This window comes from Rhinoraja longicauda, chromosome 38, assembly GCF_053455715.1.
Source record: "Rhinoraja longicauda isolate Sanriku21f chromosome 38, sRhiLon1.1, whole genome shotgun sequence".
NCBI classification, from domain to species: Eukaryota; Metazoa; Chordata; class Chondrichthyes; order Rajiformes; family Arhynchobatidae; genus Rhinoraja; species Rhinoraja longicauda.
This window is the reverse complement of record NC_135990.1, coordinates 12,949,517-12,970,327: the sequence shown is the minus strand read 5'-3', so window position 1 is coordinate 12,970,327 and position 20,811 is coordinate 12,949,517. Positions and strand designations below refer to the sequence as shown.

Below are 20,811 nucleotides of genomic sequence, written 5' to 3'. Positions count from 1 at the left end.
ATTGTATCGGGATGCGTCACAGCATGGTGTGGGAACAGCACCATCCAAGACCGCAAGAAATTGCAGTAGTGACCATCACACAAACCAACCTCCATTGACTTCAGTTGTACCTGACGCTGCCTCGGCAAGACCAGCAGCACAATCAAGGACCAGTCGCACCCCGGCCACTCCCTCTTCTCCCCTCTCCCATCAGGTCAAAGGTATACAAGTGTGAAAACTCACACCTCCAGATTCAGGGACCGTTTCTTCCCAGCTGTTATCAGGCAACAGAACCATCCCACCACAACTAGAGCTACGATCTGCCTCATTGGGGACCCTCGAACTATCTTTGATTGGACTTTACCTTGTGCTAAACGATATTCCCTTATCGTGTCGACACAAAACGCTGGAGTAACTCAGCGGGACAGGCAGCACCTCTGGAGAGAAGGAATGGGTGACCCTTCTCCAGGCTTATTATACAGATATTCCCTTATCATGTATCTACACTGTATGGCTCGATTGTAATCATGTATTGTCTTTCCGCTGACTGGTGAGCACGCAACAAAAACCTTTCACTGCACTTCAGTACACATGACAATAAACTGAACTGAACTATACTTCATCAGAGCTGTTCTGACTTAACTTAGTTGGTGAAGAGCTTCACTGCCAACCTTGAATTGCAAATAAGTAATCATAAGCTCATTAGTCAAAGGAGCAGAATTAGGCCATTCAGCCCATCAAGTCTCATAGCTGATCTATCCTTCTCAACCCCATTTTCCTGCCTTCTCCCCATAACCCCTAAAAACCCTTACTAATCAAGAATCTGTCAATGTCAGCCTTAAAAATATCCACTGAAGGCCTCCACAGCTGTTTCAATGCGGTCGCCCCCTCATCCTACGAAACTCCAGTGAGTGCAGGCCCAGTGCTGATGAGCGCTCATGTCGTGACAACCCACTTATTCCCGGGATCATTCTCGTAAAAAGCCTCTGGAGCCTCTCTGACGCCAGCACATCCTTCCTCAGACATGTGGCCCAAAGCTGCTCACAACCCTCCAAGCGCGGCCTGACCAGTGCCTTACTCAGCGTTAATCCCCAACAATTGTTGAGCTGTTCTACCTTCAGGAGCAGCGTGGTGTTGCATTCCCAGTCTGCCGCTGTGCAGGGTGAACGGATGTGAATTCCCGCATGAGATCTTATCACCTTCGTGCGGTGAATTCTGAGAATCGTTTAAAATGTAATAAAACGTGTTCAAAGCAAGAGATGCTGGAAGTCTTAAATAAAGGCAAAAATCTGTCAAACATTTTTTTTGGAGGGATATGGACCAAATACAATACAATACAATATATCTTTATTGTCATTATACAGGGGTACAACGAGATTGGGAATGCGACTCCCATACGATGCAATAAATTAATTAGCTAGTCAGTATTAATTTAAACAACCCAATGAAACAAATTAGAACAGTTTTAAAACAGAATAAAGTGCAAGTAGGTCTGTTCCCTGTTCACTGTGCGATGTGACCATCCGGCTCAGCAGGACCGGTTCACAGCAGCTATGGCCCTGGGGATGAAGCTGTTCCTGAGTCTGGAGGTGCGGGCGTAGAAGGCCTTGTATCATCTGCCCGATGGTAGAAGTTCGAACAGACTGTTGCATGGGTGTGAGGGGTCTTTAGACAATAGACAATAATAGACAATAGGTGCAGGAGTAGGCCATTCGGCCCTTTGAGCCAGCACCGCCATTCAATGTGATCATGGCTGATCATTCTCAATCAGTACCCCGTTCCTACTTTCTCCCCATACCCCCTGACTCCGCTACCCTTAAGAGCTCTATCTAGCTCTCTCTTTAATGTATTTAGAGAATTGGCCTCCACTGCCCTCTGAGGCAGAGAATTCCACAGATTCACAACTCTCTGACTGAAAAAGTTTTTCCTCATCTCTGTTCTAAATGGCTTACCCCTTATTCTTAAACTGTGGCGCCTGGTTCTGGACTCCCCCAACATTGGGAACATGTTTCCTGCCTCTAACGTGTCCAACCCCTTAATAATCTTATACGTTTCGATAAGATCCCCTCTCATCCTTTGTGGATGCTAGTGGCTTTTCTGAGGCATCGTGTGTTGTAGATGCCCTCCAAGGCTGGTAGCTGTGTTCCGATGGTCCTCTGAGCTCTATGGACTACCCGCTGAAGAGCTTTCCTCTCTGCCTCCGTGCAGCTGAGATACCACACAGGGATGCCATGTGTTAGGATGCTTTCTATGGTGCAGGTGGGCAGGTGGGACTAATGCGGGCAGGTGGGAGTAGTGGAGCTGGGACACATGTTGGTCGGTGTGGGCAAGTTGGGCCGTCGGGCCTGTTCCCATGCTGTATCACTCTGTGACTCCAGGACTTTGCAGGTCATTTGTAAAGAGAGAGGCAGAGTGAAGAGTTCTCAGAGTGCCAGAGTATCTCAGCCCGGGTCTTTGCCGTGGACTTAACATATCTGGTTCTGGAGACCGTTCCCTCCGTAACTCCCTGGTCCACTCGTCCCTTCCTACCCAAACCACCCCATCCCCGGGCACTTTCCCCTGCAACCGCACGAGATGCAACACCTGTCCCTTTACCTCCCCCCTCGACTCCATCCAAGGACCCAAACAGTCTTTCCAGGTGAGGCAGAGGTTCACCTGCACCTCCTCCAACCTCATCTATTGTATCCGCTGTTCCAGATGTCAACTTCTCTACATCGGCGAGACCAAGCGCAGGCTCGGCGATCGTTTCGCTCAACACCTTCATTCAGTCCGCCTTAACCAACCTGATCTCCCGGTGGCTCAGCACTTCAACTACCCCTCCCACTCCCAGTCTGACCTTTCTGTCATGGGCCTCCTCCATTGTCATAGTGAGGCCCACTGCAAATTGGAGGAACAGCAACTCATATTTCGCTTGGGTAGTTTACACCCCAGCGGTATGAACATTGACTTCTCCAACTTTAGATAGTTCCTCCGTCCCTCTCTTCCCCTCCCCCTTCCCAGTTCTCCCACTGTCTTCCTGTCTCCCACTACATCCTATCTTTGTCCCGCCCCCTCCCCTGACATCAGTCTGAAGAAGGGTCTCGACCCGAAACGTCACCCATTCCTTCTCTCCTGTGATGATTCCTGACCCGCTGAGTTACTCCAGCATTTTGTGATATCTGGTTCTGGTGCAGTCAATACATTTGTCCCCAGAGCATCGTGAACTGCAATGGGTGATTCATCAGTGATTGCTGCATTTTAATTCGAGGTCTTTAGCATGGAGCAAATTGACTCCACTGGCAATTTGCTTCTAATCCTGTATTTACACCTATTGATTTATCTGCTGTTATATCCAGATTTGATTTCCACGGCTTGCATTTTTCTTTTACACTTTAGAGACTTTGGTGCGGAAACAGGCCCTTCGGCCCACCGAGTCCGTGCCGGCCAGCGATCACCCCGTACACTGTCCTACACACACTAGGGACTATTTACAATTTTACCAAAGCCAATTGGCCTACAAACCTGCACGTCTTTGGAGTGTGGGAGGAAACCGGAGCTCCTGGAGAAAACCCACGCCATCACAGGGCAAATGTATAAACTCCGTACAGACAGCACCTGTAGTCGGGATCAAACCTGGATGTCTGCTCTGTAAGGCAGCAACTCTGCCGCTGCACCGCCCACCTTTCTTGCCTTAGGCTTGTGCTGGGCCTCCACTTTTCCATCTTCAAGTAGAGTTTGTAAAGAAGAGGGAACAAGCCCGACAAATGGCGGCACGGTGGCGCAGCGGTAGAGTTGCTGCCTTACAGCGAATGCAGCGGCGGGGACCCGGGTTCCATCCAGACTACGGGTGCTGCCTGTACGGAGTTTGCACGTTCTCCCCGTGACCTGCGTGGGTTTTCTCCGAGATCTTCGGTATCCTCTCACACTCCAAAGACGTGCAGGTTTGTAGGTTAATTGGCTGGGCATAAATGTAAATTGTCCCTAATGAGTGTAGGATAGTGTTAATGTGTGGAGATCGTTGGTCGGCACGGACCCGGTGGGCCGAAGGGCCTGTTTCCGCGCTGTATCTATAAACTAAACTACACTAAACTAGCCACTAGGTGAGGACGGACTCAATGATAGCAGTATAGAATTGGACCATCATTGCCTGTGGCAGATTGTGTTTCTTCAGTTGCCGCAGGAAGTACATCCTCTATTGGACCATTTTGACTGTCCATTCCCTCGACTGATGCTGCCTGACCCGCTGAGTTTAGTTGCATTTAGAGATGAGTTTAGACTGAGTCCACGCTAACCAGTGAACACACGTTCCCATAGTTCTACATTATCCCACATTTTCATCCACTCGCGACATACTAAGGGCAATTTACGTCGGGCCAATGAACATACAAACCCGCACGTCTTTGCAATGTGGGGGGAAACCGGAACACCCGGAGGAAACCCACGCGGTCACAGGGAGAACGTACAAACTCCACACAGACAGCAGCCGTTGTCAGGATTGAACCCGGGTCTCTGGCGCCGTGAGGCAGTGGCTCTACCAGCTGTGTCACCACGCCTCCACCACTTTGTACATTTGCTCTAGAAAACCGCGCTGGTTTTATGTTGGAGGAATTGTCTATTTATCTTAAAGGAGGAAACAAAAAAGAACTTTAATCAGACTCTTTCTACCCGAGCACGATCACAATGAAACAGAAATTGGACCTTTTTATTTAGGGATTTCCAATGGCAGTCACTATTAGCTAAATATCTTTCATGTTTCCGGTATCTCCTTAAACTATGTGTATCTTGCCACAATGATGTGGTCCACTGAGTAATTCATATTTTTGCTCTTTTTCCCCCTCTCCCCATTCGTAACAAGGATAGAGTCCCCTTTGTCCTCACCTTCCACCCCATCAGCCAGCGTATACAACAAATTATCCTCCAACATTTCCGCCACCTCCAATGGGATCCCACTACTGGCCACATCTTTCCATCTCCACCCATTTCGGCTTTCTGCAGAGACCGTTCCCTCCGTAACTCCCTGGTCACTAAAACTAAAACTTATCTACATCGACGAGACCAAGCACAGGCTCGGCGATCGTTTCGCTCAACACATGCGCTCAGTCCGCCTTAACCAACCTGATCTCCCGGTGGCTCAGCACTTTGACTCCCCCTCCCACTCCCAGTCTGACCTTTCTGTCATGGGCCTCCTCCAGTGTCATAGTGAGGCCCAGTGCAAATTGGAGGAACAGCACCTCATATTTCGCTTGGGCACCTTACACCCCAGCGGTATGAACATTGACTTCTCTAACTTCAGATAGTTCTTCTGTCCCTCTCTTTCCCCTCCCCCCTCCCACTAGTCTTACGGTCTCCTACTACATCCTATCTTTGTCCCGCCCCCTCCCCTGACATCAGTCTGAAGAAGGGTCTCAACCCGAAACGTCACCCATTCCTCTCCAGAGATGCTGATTGACCCACTGAGTTACCCCAGCATTTTGTGTCTACCTTCGATTTAAACCAGCATCTGCAGTTTTCTTTCCTCATTCATAATTTTGATACAATAACCCAAAGGTTAATGTGACGGGGACATTGATTTGACCAGCAGAGCAGTGACAGAACAGAAAGCTTTTCATCCGAGAAAATACACTAGATTGCAAATATATGTTTTTCAACACATTTGTTTAAAGGTTGATTTAAGTTAGGAAAAGGGGACGTACAACGAGATCTGGGTGTCCTAGTGCATCAGTCACTGAAAGGAAGCATGCAGGTACAGCAGGCAGTGAAGAAAGCCAATGGAATGTTGGCCTTCATAACAAGAGGAGTTGAGTATAGGAGCAAAGAGGTCCTTCTGCAGTTGTACAGGGCCCTGGTGAGACCGCACCTGGAGTACTGTATGCAGTTTTGGTCTCCAAATTTGAGGAAGGATATTCTTGCTATTGAGGGCGTGCAGCTTAGGTTTACTAGGTTAACTCCCGGAATGGCGGGACTGTCATATGTTGAAAGACTGGAGCGACTAGGCTTGTATACACTGGAATTTAGAAGGATGAGAGGAGATCTTATCGAAACGTATAAGAGTATTAAGGGGTTGGACACGTTAGAGGCAGGAAACATGTTCCCAATGTTGGGGGAGTCCAGAACAAGGGGCCACAGTTTAAGAATAAGGGGTAGGCCATTTAGAACTGAGATGAGGAAAAACTTTTTCAGTCAGAGATTTGTGAATCTGTGGAATTCTCTGCCTCAGAAGGCAGTGGAGGCCAATTCTCTGAATGCATTCAAGAGAGAGCTAGATAGAGCTCTTAAGGATAGCGGAGTCAGGGGGTATGGGGAGAAGGCAGGAACGGGGTACTGATTGAGAATGATCAGCCATGATCACATTGAATGGCGGTGCTGGCTCGAAGGGCCGAATGGCCTCCTCCTGCAGCAATTGTCTTGTCTACTGTCTATTGATTTGCTGGAGTAGGGAGGATGAATACCTATGAAATAAATTAAATATATTTGGATTCCTTTCAGGACACAAGGTTGAGAGAAGGCATCGTAAAGTTGCAGCCTCATGAGGAGCCCCTGCGGTCCGAGCTGCTGAGCGGCAAGTTCACCATCCTGGTAAGATCGAAAAGTTCTTCAAATCTCTGTGACTTCTCCCAGGCCTGGGAGATCGTGTAAATGGTTGTGTGGGATAAAATGGCCGCCCCTATTTTGGGGGAGTGCAGGTTTTTAACTGCAGGCCTGCGTGTCCGCGTGTTAACAAGTTCATGTTAGAGTAGTAGAATCAGGCCATTCGGCCCATCGAGTCCACTCCGCCATTCAATCATGGCTGATCTCTGCCTCCTAATCCCATTTTCCTGCCTTCTCCCCGTTACCCTTGACACCCGATCTAATCAAGAATTTGTCTATCTCTGCCTTAAAAATATCTACTGACTTGGCCTCCACTGCCCTCTGTGGCAATGAATTCCACAGAATAACTCGTCTCTGATGAAAGAAGTTCCTCCTCACCTCCTTTCTTAATTCTGAGGCTGTGACCTCTGGTCCTAGACTCTCCCACCTGTGGAAACATCCTCTCCACATCCACTCTATCTATTTCTTTCATTATTCTGTGCGTTTCAATGAGGCCTACCCTCAACCTTCTAAACTCCAGCGAGTACAGGCCCCGTGCTGTCAAACGCTCATCATAAGATCATCATAAGACCATATGTGCACGGTGGCGCATCGGTAGAGTTGCTGCCTTACAGCACTTGCAGCACCAGAGACCCGGGTTCGATCCCGACTACGGGTGCCGTCTGTACGGAGTTTGTACGTTCTCCCCGTGACCTGCGTGGGTTTTCTCCGAGATCTTCGGTTTCGTCCCACACTCCAAAGACGTCCAGGTTTGTAGGTTAATTGGCTCGGGTTTGTATTCTTGGTACAAGTGTAAATTGTCCCTAGTGTGTGTAGGCTTGTGTTAATGTGCGGGGACCGCTGGCCGGTGTGGACTCGGTGGGCTGAAGGGCCTGTTTCCGCGCTGTATCTCTAAACTAAACTAAACTTGTCTTAACGGAATGGTGTCAGTTGTTCCATGAACACAGAGAGTGTGGTGTCACTGGAGGTGGTGTTTGAGGCAGATATGCCAGTGGCATTTAGGAGACCTTCGGATAGACATGGATATGCAGGGAATGGAGGGATATGGGTTATGTGCAGGCAGATAATAGCTGGTCTTGGCATTAAGTTCGGCACCCACATTGTGGGCCGAAGGGCTTGTTCTTGCTTTGTACTGGTCGGTGTTCAATGGGGTGTAGTTTATTACTAGACCAAGTGGACCCGTTAGGCCCAAATCTCTGCTGCATTGGTGCAGCACCCTCTCCTCCCCCCGCCCCCTCCCCCTTCCCCTCCTGCCCTCCCCCTCCCTCCCCTTCCCCTTCCCCTCCCCCCCCACTCCATCCCCCTCAGCCCCCCTTATCCTCCCTCCTCCCCCCTCCCTCCATCTCCATCCCGTCCCACCCCCCCCCCCTCCCTAGGAGATAGATTTAAACTTTAAAATGTGAATAACTTTAAAAATATAACACCGATTTCAATGAAACTTCTTCCATCAGCACCAAAGGGACGACGGTGAGTAAGGTGGGCCTAAAATTGTTGCGCTATGGTGTACCGTTTTGGCAGTAGTTCAGGAACAAACAAACAAACAAACAAACAAGAGTTTTAGTATATAGATGGCGTCAAGTTTGGCATTGGACCTCTGGCTGAGGGACCTGAGCTGAAGAACCTCTTCCTGTTCTGTGCTTTCCAAGAGAGAGTTAGATTTAGCTCTTTGGGCTAATGGAATCAAGGGATATGGGGGAAAAGCAGGAACGGGGTACTGATTTTGGATGATCAGCCATGATCATATTGAATGGCGGTGCTGGCTCGAAGGGCCAAATGGCCTACTCCTGCACCTATTTTCCTATGTTTGTATGCTTTCTTTAAACAGCTCAGCTTTCATGTATTTTTCTGAATGTCTGGGAATGTTGTGTGTAGATTTGGCATCTGAATGTAATGGCTCTTACTTTGAGAATTGGAATGCTTTAAAAGCACAGACTAGTAATGAATAACTGGCAGAACCACGATATTTTTCTTTTTGTATCATTTCATAACATGTCCAAAGTCGGGAATCTATTGGAGAGGGTTCTATGGGATGCGATAGGATTTACTCCCATTTGGAATGGAATGGGTTAATTAGGGACAGTCGGCTTAGAGGGTCACTTGCACCTCCTCCAACCTCATCCGTTGTTCAAGATGTAGACTTTTATCCATTGGCGAGACCAAACGTAGACTGGGCGATCGTTTCGCTAAACACCCTTGCTCAGCCAGCCTGAACCAACCTGATCTCCCGATTGCCAAACACTTTAATTCCTCATGTTGATAAACAGCAATAAAAGTTTCCAAAGGTGATGGAAAGACTGGAGGAAAGACTAGGTGCTGAGAGCTCTCTTAGACCTGCATTAAGGAAGCATTTAAACACACCTGAGCAATTACAAACACCTGTGAAGCCATGGGTCCCAAACATTATGGTGCCCTGAAATGGGGGGACTATATATAAACACTGCTGTAATTTCTACACGGTGAAACCAAAATGTATAAAAATAACCATTTAGAACTGAGACGAGGAAAAACTTTTTCAGTCAGAGAGTTGTGAATCTGTGGAATTCTCTGCCTCAGAAGGCAGTGGAGGCCAATTCTCTGAATGCATTCAAGAGAGAGCTAGATAGAGCTCTTAAGGATAGCGGAGTCAGGGGGTATGGGGAGAAGGCAGGAACGGGGTACTGATTGTGAATGATCAGCCATGATCACATTGAATGGCGGTGCTGGCTCGAAGGGCCGAATGGCCTCCTCCTGCACCTATTGTCTATTGTCTACCCTTTAATAAAATCTGACAATGTGCACTTTCACCACATGTGGCATTTTCTATTACAAAATCTCAAATTGTGGAGTACAGAGGCAAATAAATAAATGATGGGTCTTTGTCCCAAACATTATGGAGGGCACTGTAAATACAGAGAGGTTGGTTTGTAAGTGTGCAGATGACAGGAAGATTGCTGGGGTTGCAGGCTGTGAGGGATCGAGCGTTCAAAGTGCACAAACGGATGTAGATCGACTGCAGAAATAAACGGAGAATGTAGAATGTAAAATGTAAGAACTGCAGACGCTGGTTAAAATCGAAGAGAGACACAAAATGCTGGAGTAATTCAGCGGGACAGGCAGCATCTCTGGAGAGAAGGAATGGGTGACGTTCCGGGTCGGGCCCTTTGTTCAGACTGATCTCAGGGGAGTGGGCAGGACAAAGATAGAATGTAGTCGCAGACAGGAAGACTGGTGGGAGAACTGGTGAGGGGAAGGGGATGGAGAGAGAGGGAAAGCAAGGGCTACTTGAAGTTAGATAAGTCAATGCGCATAAAATGGAAGGGGGGGGGTGACCAGGGTGGAATGGGCCTTGTGGGTAATGATATTGGCCACCATTTTGAGATAGCGCCTCTTACAGGTCCCTCCAACAGTGGGCACGATTGATAAAATAAAGTTCTGACAAACTGACAGAGACCCGTCGAAGGTTTGGAAGGGGTGGGAGTGGGGCTCAGAGTGATACAGTGTGTTTACAGGCCCTTCAGGCCAACTCGCCCACGCCCACCAATATGCTCCGTCTACACCAGTCCCACCTGCCTGCGATCGCCCCATATCCCTCTAAACCTATCCTGTCAGTGTACCTGTCTAAATGTTTCTTAAACGTTGTGATAGTACGTGCCTCCATTACCCCCCGGTAGCTCGTTCCATATATCTACCACTCTCTGTGTGAAAGAGTTGTCCCTCAGGTTCCTATTAAATCTTTCCCCCCTCACTTTAAACCTATGTCCTCTCTCTGGCTCTGGTGAGGGGGGGGGGGGGTGGGTAGGGGAAGAACAAAGGAGGACCCAGCGTGGGGGGGGAACCGCCGAGAACTAAGGGGGACCACAAATGGAAATGGGTTAAAAATGGTTTGTGTAAAGTGGAATACTTTGTAACGGTGTTGGCGCCCTTCATGTGGCGACTCTTTGCATACCTTGGGTGTGCAAAATATAGAATATCACCGTGGCTTGTCACATGTGACAATAAAGGACCATTCATCAATTCATTCAATCCAAACCTACGTCCACTGGTTCTCGAACCTTGAACCTATGTCCTCTGGTTCTTGAACCTTGAACCTATATCCTCTGGTTGTCGAACCTTGAACCTATATCCTCTGGTTCTTGAACCTATGTCCTCTGGTTCTTGAACCTTGAACCTATATCCTCTGGTTCTTGAACCTTGAACATGTCCCCTCTGGTTCTCGAACCTTGAACCTGTGTCCTCTGGTTCTTGAACCTGTGTCCTCTGGTTCTTGAATCTTGAACCTGTGTCCTCTGGTTCTCGACCCTTGAACCTCTGTCCTCTGGTTCTTGAACCTTGAACCTATGTCCTCTGGTTCTTGAACCTTGAACCTATGTCCTCTGGTTCTTGAACCTTGAACCTACATCTGTTCTCGAACCTTGAACCTATGTCCTCTGGTTCTTGAACCTTGAACCTATATCCTCTCGTTCTCGAACCTTGAACCTATGTCCTCTGGTTCTTGAACCTTGAACCTACATCTGTTCTCGAACCTTGAACCTATGTCCTCTGGTTCTTGAACCTTGAACCTATATCCTCTCGTTCTCGAACCTTGAACCTATATCCTCTGGTTCTTGAACCTATGTCCTCTGGTTCTCGAACCTTGAACCTGTGTCTTCTGGTTCTTGAACCTTGAACCTATGTCCTCTGGTTCTCGATAACATGATAACTATTTTTGTAATGTCGAGAAAAGCGTCCAGTAAAACCCAATCGGGACGTTCCTCTTCGTAAACCGCTCAATGGATACGAGCTCCGCCTACCTGTGAGCGTTGCATCTGAACCAAGCGGTGGGAGAGATACGCAGCAAAGATACTAGAGGAGCAAGATGGACCACTCCGTCGAAATCGCCTATACTGAAGTGCAGTACGCAAAGGAGCGTAACGCCCGCCATTTTAGTAGGCAAAACCCGCCGTCCGCTCTGCCTCTCGCAGTGTAATCAGTGTTTTGGGGAACAGTATGTGTGATGATACCATTAAAATGCAGAATATATCTCATCGCCGGCACGGTGGCGCAGCGGTAGAGTTGCTGCCTTACAGCGAATGCAGCGCCGGAGACTCAGGTTCGATCCCGACTACGGGCGCCGTCTGTACGGAGTTTGTACGTTCTCCCCGTGACCTGCGTGGGTTTTCTCCGAGATCTTCGGTTTCCTCCCACACTCCAAAGACGTACAGCTATGTAGGTTAATTGGCTGGGTAAAATGTAAAAATTGTCCCTAGTGGGTGTAGGATAGTGTTAATGTGCGGGCATCGCTGGGCGGCGCGGACTCGGTGGGCCGAAGGGTCTGTTTCCGCGCTGTATCTCTAAAATCTAAAAATCTAAAAAATCATCTATCAATTCACAGATTTTTGTTATTTTTCTTTTTAAAGGGTTCTGCAAGTTTCTGCCTACTAAAATGGCGCCGTGACGTACTACGGTTTTTAGGGTCGAGTGGTCTATCTTGCTCCTCTAGTATCTTTGGTACGCAGTGCTGGTGATGTGACCTCAGTGTCTGCAGGAGGGGGGGGGGGGGGGGGAGGGGAAACTGTTCAGCAGCAGACATCAGCCACACCAGGGCTGGGAGAAACTGCGGCTGGGTTATTTTCGATCAGTCAGTCTGTCGTGTGGCTGCGATCCTACTACAGAGCTTCCTTTGATCATGAGTCTAGTAATATGAATCATGCCGTTCTGGAGACCTTGCATTATGTTGACTTTTAATCAATTTTAGAATGATGGATTATTTGCAGTGACTGCCCAAAATGGTGTGTGTGTTCACTTCTCATTATTAAGCACACAAAATGAATAAATCCCACTGGGAAAGTCGACTGAGCTCTAAAATGTCACATTCATAGAGGGACACACATCTTAATATTCATTCCTATTTTCATTGGTGTTTTCTCGTGTTTGCCTTACGTTCTGTTTAAGTGTACGTTAATAAACAAAGTAAATGGTCTTCCCTTTTTCTACTCTCTCTGCTGATCTTAGCATCCGTTTGAAGACTTTGCCATCAGATGCATTGGGTAAGATAGAGCCCGTGTTTCAAACTTGTGAAAATGTGTTCTTCATTCACAAGGCTCTACAGTTTTTTTCTGATCCACAACAATATTTATTCTCCACAGAATTGCAGTTATCTGGTCAACAATCTCATTTGAGTAAATAGTTTAGTTTAGTCAAGAGATACAGCGCGAAAACAGGCCCTTCGGCCCACCGAGTCCGTGCCAACCAGCGATCCCCGCACACCAACACTATCCAACATGAACTCGGGACAATTCACAATTTTGCTGAGGGGGGGGGGGGGGGGGGGGGGGGGGGGTGAAGGGTCTCGACCCAAAACGTCACCCATTCCTTCTCTCCAAGATGCTGCCTGACCATGAGGAAAAACTTTTTCAGTCAGAGAGTTGTGAATCTGTGGAATTCTCTGCCTCAGAAGGCAGTGGAGGCCAATTCTCTGAATGCATTCAAGAGAGAGCTGGATAGAGCTCTTAAGGATAGCGGAGTCAGGGGGTATGGGGAGAAGGCAGGAACGGGGTACTGATTGAGAATGATCAGCCATGATCACATTGAATGGCGGTGCTGGCTCGAAGGGCCGAATGGCCTCCTCCTGCACCTATTGTCTATTGTCTATTGACCTGCTGAGTTACTCCAGCATTTTGTGATACCAACAAATTTTACTAAAGTCAATTACAAACCCGCTCGTCTTTGGAGTGTGGGAGGAAACCGAAGCACCCGGAGGAAACCCACGCAGGTCACGGGGAGAACGTACAAACTACGTACAGACAGAACCCGTGATCAGGATCGGACCCAGGTCTCTGGCGCTGTAAGGCAACAACTCTACTGCTGAGCCACTGTTAGGTCAAATTTAAAACATTTGAAATGTTTTACTGATACTGAGCACAGAATTAGATTGTGCGAAGGTTTCTATATATTTTTGGCAAAGGTTGCTTGTGCTTTCTTTTTAAAGAGTTGGCAGCCTAAAATCTAGACTACTTAAAGATAAATGAATGGAAAATTTGAATCCCTTCTGAACTGACCTTTCAAACCCTGAAGGCTAAACAACATTTCCAGTAAGAGGTTAAATAAAGTGCTGTTGATTTAAATCAGACTTTACTGGACTTTATCTTCCATTAACTTTATTCCCTTCATCCTATAACTGTACACTCTGGAAGGTTGATTGTAATCATGTCTAGTCTTGCCACTGCACACAGCAAAAAAAGCTTTTCACTGTACCTCGGTACACGTGACAATAATAAACCAAATTTTGAAAAAATTATAATCAGTCTGAAGAAGGGTCTAGACCTGAAACGTCGCCCATTCCTTCTCTCCAGAGATGCTGCCTGTCCCGCTGAGTTTTCCAGCTATTTGTGTCTATCTTCGGTGGAAACCAGCATCTGCAGCTCCTTCCTATACATTGAGGGAAAAGAAGGCTCTAAAGGAGGGTCTTGACCCAAAACGTCACCTATTCCTTCTCTCCAGAGATGCTGCCTGTCTCATAGAAACATAGAAACATAGAAAATAGGTGCAGGAGGAGGCCATTCGGCCCTTCGAGCCAGCACCGCCATTCATTGTGATCCTGGCTCCAATCAATACCCCATGCCTGCCTTCTCCCCATATCCCTTGATTCCACTAGCCCCTAAAGCTCTATTTAACTCGCTCTTAAATCCATCCAGTGATCTGGCTTCTACTGCCTTCACTGCCGGAGTTACTCCAACATTTTGTTTCTGTCTTCGGCGTAAAACACCATCTCCAATTTCTTCCTTAATTATTGCAGTCCCTTCTTGAATAACAATAGACATTAGGTGCAGGAGTAGGCCATTCGGCCCTTCGAGCCAGCACCACCATTCAATGTGATCATGGCTGATCATTCTCAATCAGTACCCCGTTCCTGCCTTCTCCCCATACCCCCTGACTCTGCTATCCTTAAGAGCTCGATATAACAAATTATTGCCACTTACTATTTTGTCATGAAATGTTAGGAGCTAACTTAAGAGAAGGAGCAGGGAGCAGAGATAACATTGTAATAATTTAAAATATATTTTGTGCACCAACCATTTCCCATGACAGGACCCTGCAGTGAAAGGTTTATGAAATAGGAACTCACAGGAAAGAATATAAACGAAAATGGTGAAACAAGGAATTGCAGATAGCAAGATTAAGAGTAGACTTACAGTCATAAGTGATAGGAGCAGAATTAGGCCATTCGGCCCATCAAGTTTACTCCGCCGTTCAATCATGGCTGATCTATCTCTCCCTCCTAGCCCCATTCTCCCTCTTCTCTCTCTTCCCCGAGGCCCACATGTTAGAAATAGGCAATGCGATTTTCAGAACAGTACGTTCATTATAACAAATGATCGTCAAAACCTTCATTCCCAAATCTATATACTAAACCTCTCGTTTGTTATCTTGTTTGTGACTGAACTTCAGCCAAAACGGTACACGATAGCATGACATTTTTAGGCCCACCTTACTCACCATTGTCACTTTAGTGATAATGCAAGTAGTTTTATTGAAATCGGTCTTATATTTTTAAAGTTATTCACATTTTAAAGTTTAAAAGGAGGGGAGGGGGAGGGGAGGAGGGAGGGGAGGAGGAAGGGGGGAGTGGGGGAGAAGGGAGAGGGGAGAGGGGGTTGAGGAGAGAGGGGAGGGGGGGAGGACAGGGTGGTGCACCAATGCAGGAGAGGTTTGGGTCCACTTTGTCTAGTATAATCTAAATTCAAAGTTGTTGAAAATAAGAACTTGAGCACCAAAACTCACCTTGGAGAATTTAGTATGCAGGAAAAAAACTGCAGATGCTGGTTAAAATCAAAGGTATCACAAAATGCCGGAGTAACTCAGCGGGTCAGGCAGCATCTCTGGAGAGAAGGAATGGGTGACGTTTCGGGTCGAGACCCTTCCTTTCATAACTCTTGTTACAGGCTCTTTCTCTGTGAAACACACTGAGACAGCCTAACTCCTGATTGCATCCAGAAATGTTTTTGTTTGGGGTTTTATTTAGTTTTTAAAGATACAGAGTGGAAACAGGCCCTTTGGCCCACCGAACCCGCACCGACCAGCGATCCCCGCACATTAGCACTATCCTACACTCACTAGGGACAATTTTACATTTATACCAAGCCAATTAACCTACAAACCTGTACGTCTTTGGAGTGTGGGAGTCCACCGAAGACCTCGGAGAAAAACCCACGCAGTCACGGGGAGAACGTACAAACCCCGTACGGACAGCACCCGTAGTCGGGATCGAACCCGGGCCTCAAACGCTGTGAGGCAGCAAATCTACCGCTGCGCCACCGAGCCGCCCACAGATATGGAGAACTGAAACCATTGCAAAATAATGGAAATATCTGATTGTATAAAAAAAAAAACAAGCAAACATTTAACAACACATAGTGCTGGAGTAACTCAGCGGGTCAGGCAGCATCACATTCTGAAGACGGGTTCCAACCCGAAATGGGGCCAGTCCATGTCCTCTCGAGACACTGCCTGACCTGCTGAGTTACTCCAGCACTTTGTCTCCTATGCAAGATTCCAGCAACTGCAGTTCCTTGTGTCTATATTTAACAAATAAATAGCCAGTATAGTCAGATCATATTCAGATAATTTTTTGTATCCTTTGCCAGCCAAACTGGAAATAATTTTACAATTGTAAGTTTGAAAGGCAATTTTCAATCTCACTCTTTCCTCCCTCGACCTTGTTGTCTCATGTTTTGACCCCTCTCCTCCATTATCTTACTTTTGTCTTATTCTTACCATGTGTCTCTTGTACTGTGGTCAATTTATGACGACTGGAAATATTTGTTGGAGCATTTATAGTTTGGATGGGTGGGCATGGTTTCATTAGGTTCTGTATCAGATGAGGACGATGGTAGTTCTTCCCCACATTTTTATCTGCATTTTCTCTAGATTTAACGCCATTACGCTGGAACACTATATCCTGGACTATGATATTTTTCGCTATGCATTACCTGGCTGGTTTAGTTTAGTTTAGTTTAGAGATACAGCGCGGAAACAGGCCCTTCGGCCCACCGGGTCCGCGCCGCCCAGCGATCCCCGCACATTAACACTATCCTACACACACTAGGGACAATTTTTACATTTGCCCAGCCAATTAACCCACAAACCTGTACGTCTTTGGAGTGTGGGAGGAAACCGAAGATCTCGGAGAAAACCCACGCAGGTCACGGGGAGAACGTACAAACTCTGTACAGACGGCGCCCGTAGTCGGGATTGAACCCGAGTCTCCGGTGCTGCAAGCGCTGTAAGGCAGCAACTCTACCGCTGCGCCACCGTGACCGCCCTGTCGTTCTTGTGGATGGCTTGATTGTGCTCGTTTATGGCTTTAGAGATACAGCACTGAAGCAGCGCTTTGGCCTCGCGAGTCCTTGCTGACCCACACACTACTTGCTGTCCCACGCACTGGAGACAATTTACAATTTTTACCAAAGCCAATTGACCTACAAATCTGCACGTCTTTGGAGTGTGGGATGAAACCGGAGCACCCGGAGAAAACCCACTCGGTCACTGGGAGAACGTGCAAACTACGTGCAGACCGCACCTGTAGTCAGGATTGCACCCTGGGCCTCTGGTGCTGTAAGGCAGCAACTCTACCGCTGCGCCACCGTGCCGCTCCGACACACATAGTGTTGCTAATCTTGATGAAAACTATCTATGTTACTGAAAGGAAGCATGCAGGTACAGCAGGCAGTGAAGAAAGCCAATGGAATGTTGACCTTCATAACAAGAGGAGTTGAGTATAGGAGCAAAGAGGTCCTTCTGCAGTTGTGCAGGGCCCTAGTGAGACCGCACCTGGAGTACTGTGTGCCGTTTTGGTCTCCAAATTTGAGGAAGGATATTCTTGCTATTGAGGGCGTGCAGCGTAGGTTTACTAGGTTAATTCCCGGAATGGCGGGACTGTCGTATGTTGAAAGGCTGGAGCAATTAGGCTTGTATACACTGGAATATAGAAGGATGAGAGGGGAGCTTATCGAAACATATACGATTATTAAGGGGTTGGACACGTGAGAGGCAGGAAACATGTTCCCAATGTTGGGGGAGTCCAGAACAAGGGGCCACAGTTTAAGAATAAGGGGTAGGCCATTTAGAACTGAGATGAGGAAAAACTTTTTCAGTCAGAGAGTTGTAAATCTGTGGAATTCACTGCCTCAGAAGGCAGTGGAGGCCAATTCTCTGAATGTATTCAAGAGAGATCTAGATAGAGCTCTTAGGATAGCGGAGTCAGAGGGTATGGGGAGAAGGCAGGAACGGGGTACTGATTGAGAATGATCAGCCATAATCACATTGAATGGCGGTGCTGGCTTGAAGGGCCGAATGGCCTCCTCCTGCACCTATTGTCTATTGTCTATTCTTTAGCCTTTATCCCTTACTCCATCCATCTATCTATTAACCCCCCCTCCCCGCCTCATCTAGAGCCACCTACCATTTTCCAGACCACAGTGAGAATGTGAAAACTCCGGACAGACAGCACCCATAGTCAGGATGGAACCCGGGTCTCTGGCGCTGTGAGGTAGCAACTCGACCGCTGTGCCAGATGAAACAAGGAACTGCAGATGCTGGTTTATAAAGGACACAAAGTGCTGGAGTAATTCAGCAGAATGGCTGAGCAGTTACTCCACCACCTTGTGTCCTTCTTTGTGCTTACGGCCAGACCATCACACAAACCAACCTCCCTTCCGTTGACTACATTTACACCTCACGCTGCCTCGGCAAGGCCAGCAGTATCATCACGGACGAGTCCCATCCTGGCCACTCCCTCTTCTCCCCTCTCCCATCGGGCAAAAGGTACAGAAGTGTGAAAACGCACACCTCCAGATTCAGGGACAGTCTCTTCCCAGATGTTACCAGGCAACTGAATCATCCCACCACAACCAGAGAGCAGTGCTGAACTAACATCTACCTCTTTGGTGACCCTCGGACTATCCTTGACCGGACTTCGCTGGCTTCACCTTGCACTAAAGGTTATTCCCTTATCATGTATCTATACACTGTAAATGCATTGATTGTAATCATGTATTGTCTTTCTGCTGACTGGTTGGCACGCAACAAAAAGCTTTTCACTGTACCTCGGTGCACGTGACAATAAACTAGACTGAACTGATATAGTCTTGTTTGACCGGCCATCACCCGAATGAAGTTCGGTACACGTGACAAGAATAGACCAACACCAATACCAGTGGAGGAGAGATGGGGAGAGACACAAGAAGCTGGAGTAACTCAGCGGGTCAGGCAGCATCTCTGGAGAGAAGGAATAGATGACGTTTCGGGTCGAGACCCTTCTTCAGATTCTTCAGTAAAGATGGGGGCTTGGAAGAGCGCAGAAACATGTTGTATTTTTGCAAATGATCGAGAATCCGTCTTTACAATTGTTTTTGAACTAACAACCTGGAGGATTGGTGCTAATCTTTGTGTAAAATCTTAATGTTGAACAGATGCTGATTTTCTTTGCTCATCAAGCCTTTGGTGGGGATGCTTCGCCCAAGTCTTGTTCTGTGAACCTGTGGCTTATTGTGGTTTATAACATTTCTTGAATCCTCACTGTACCCTGGCTTTAGTGCAGAGGATGTGTCTTCAGTTGTGTATGTTTAGTTTAGTTTAGAGATACAGCGCGGTAACAGGCCCTTCGGCCCACCGGGTCCATGCCGACCAGCGATCCCCGCATATTAACACTATCCTACACACACTAGGGACCGTATCTTTTACATTTACCAAGCCAATTAACCTACAAACCTGTTCGTCTTTGGAGTGTGGGAGGAAGCCGAAGATCTCGGAGAAAACGCGCGTGGTCACGGGGAGAACGTACAAACTCCGTACAGACGGCACCTGTAGTCGGGATGGAACCCGGGTCTCCGGCGCTGCATTCGCTGTAAGGCAGCAACTCTACCGCTGCGCCACCGTGACTGCAACAGCGGCCGCCATTGGTGGAGCGGGAGCACGTGGCCGCTGGCTGGGTGAGGTCACGTGGGGCGCGGGGCGGTGACGTCACCCTTTGTCCCTTATTTGGGAGTGAGGCGGTTGGCAACCCTAGTTCCCGTGGCCGACTTCCGAGGCCGACTTTGCGGGTCTGCGTCTGGGCTTCTCGAGGGCCTAGGCCGAGCGTTCTGATACCGGTGGAATCCTCTCAGAGGCAAAGCAGATAATCAAGAAAGGGTCTAGAACAAAGGGTGCCGTGGTGGTAGACCTGTAGTTGATTCTCACCCGTGACACAGATAGAGTGGCCTAGACAGAGTGGATGTGGAGAGGTTGTTTCCAGTAGTGGGAGAGTCTGGAACCAGAGGGAACGGCCTCAGAAGGAAAGGACGTAGCTTCAGAATGGAGATGAGGAGGAATTTTGTTAGCCAAATCGTGGTGAATCTGTGGAATTCATTGTGGAGGCGAAGACCTTGCGTAGTGGAATCAAGGGGTATGGGGAGAAGTTGGGCACGTCACTGATTGTGGATGATCAGCCATGATCACAATGAATGGCTCATAGGGCCGAATGGCCTCCTCCTGCAGCTATTTTCTATGTATTTTCAAAATGGGGATTGGCAGGTTCTTGATTAGGAAGGGTGTTAAAGGCTACAGGGAGAAGTCAGGAGAATGGGGACGAGGGGAAAATGGTGGCGTCGACTCGATGGGCTGAATGGCCTCATTCTGCTCCCATGTCTTATGGTCTTATAATCCATCTGCATTTGCCATTCCTGCACTGTGCTGCCTACCCCTGTGGTTTCAGCAGGTAACAAACTCTCTCCCAAGTCTCATCAATATGGCGGTCACGGTGGCGCAGCGGTAGAGTTGCTGCCTTACAGCGAATGCAGCGCCGGAGACCCGGGTTCCATCCCGACTACGGGTGCTGTCTGTACGGAGTTTGTACGTTCTCCCCGTGACCTGCGTGGGTTTCCTCTGAGATCTTCGGTTTCCTCTCACACTCCAAAGACGTGCAGGTTTGTTGGTTAATTGGCTTGGTAAATGTAAAAATTGTCTCTAGTGTGTGTAGGATAGTGTTAGTGTGCGGGGATCGCTGGGCGGCGCGGACTCGGTGGGCCGAAGGGCCTGTTTCGGCGCTGTATCTCTAAACTAAACTAAAATATTGCAGCTAAATCAGGAGACAGGGACCAGGGTCCAGCTACCTGACCCAGTGGCAGAGTTGCTGCCTCACGACGCCAGAGACCTGGGTTCCATCCTGACCACGGGCGCTGTCTGTACAGAGTTTGTACGTTCTCCCTGTGACCTGCGTGGGTTTTCTCCGAGTGCTCCAGTTACTTCCCACACTCAAAAGACGTACAGGTT

At 48.0% G+C, this 20,811-nt stretch overlaps 1 protein-coding gene across 1 annotated transcript in view; it reads left to right on the top strand.

Moving 5' to 3' along the window:
* ptpn9a (protein tyrosine phosphatase non-receptor type 9a) overlaps nt 1-20,811 on the top strand; it is a 97,861-nt gene that overhangs the window by 6,060 nt on the left and 70,990 nt on the right. The window contains exon 2 of the mRNA XM_078429804.1: nt 6,445-6,534. Coding sequence (XP_078285930.1) covers nt 6,445-6,534 — 90 coding nt within the window. The remainder of the gene's footprint in view (nt 1-6,444; nt 6,535-20,811) is intronic.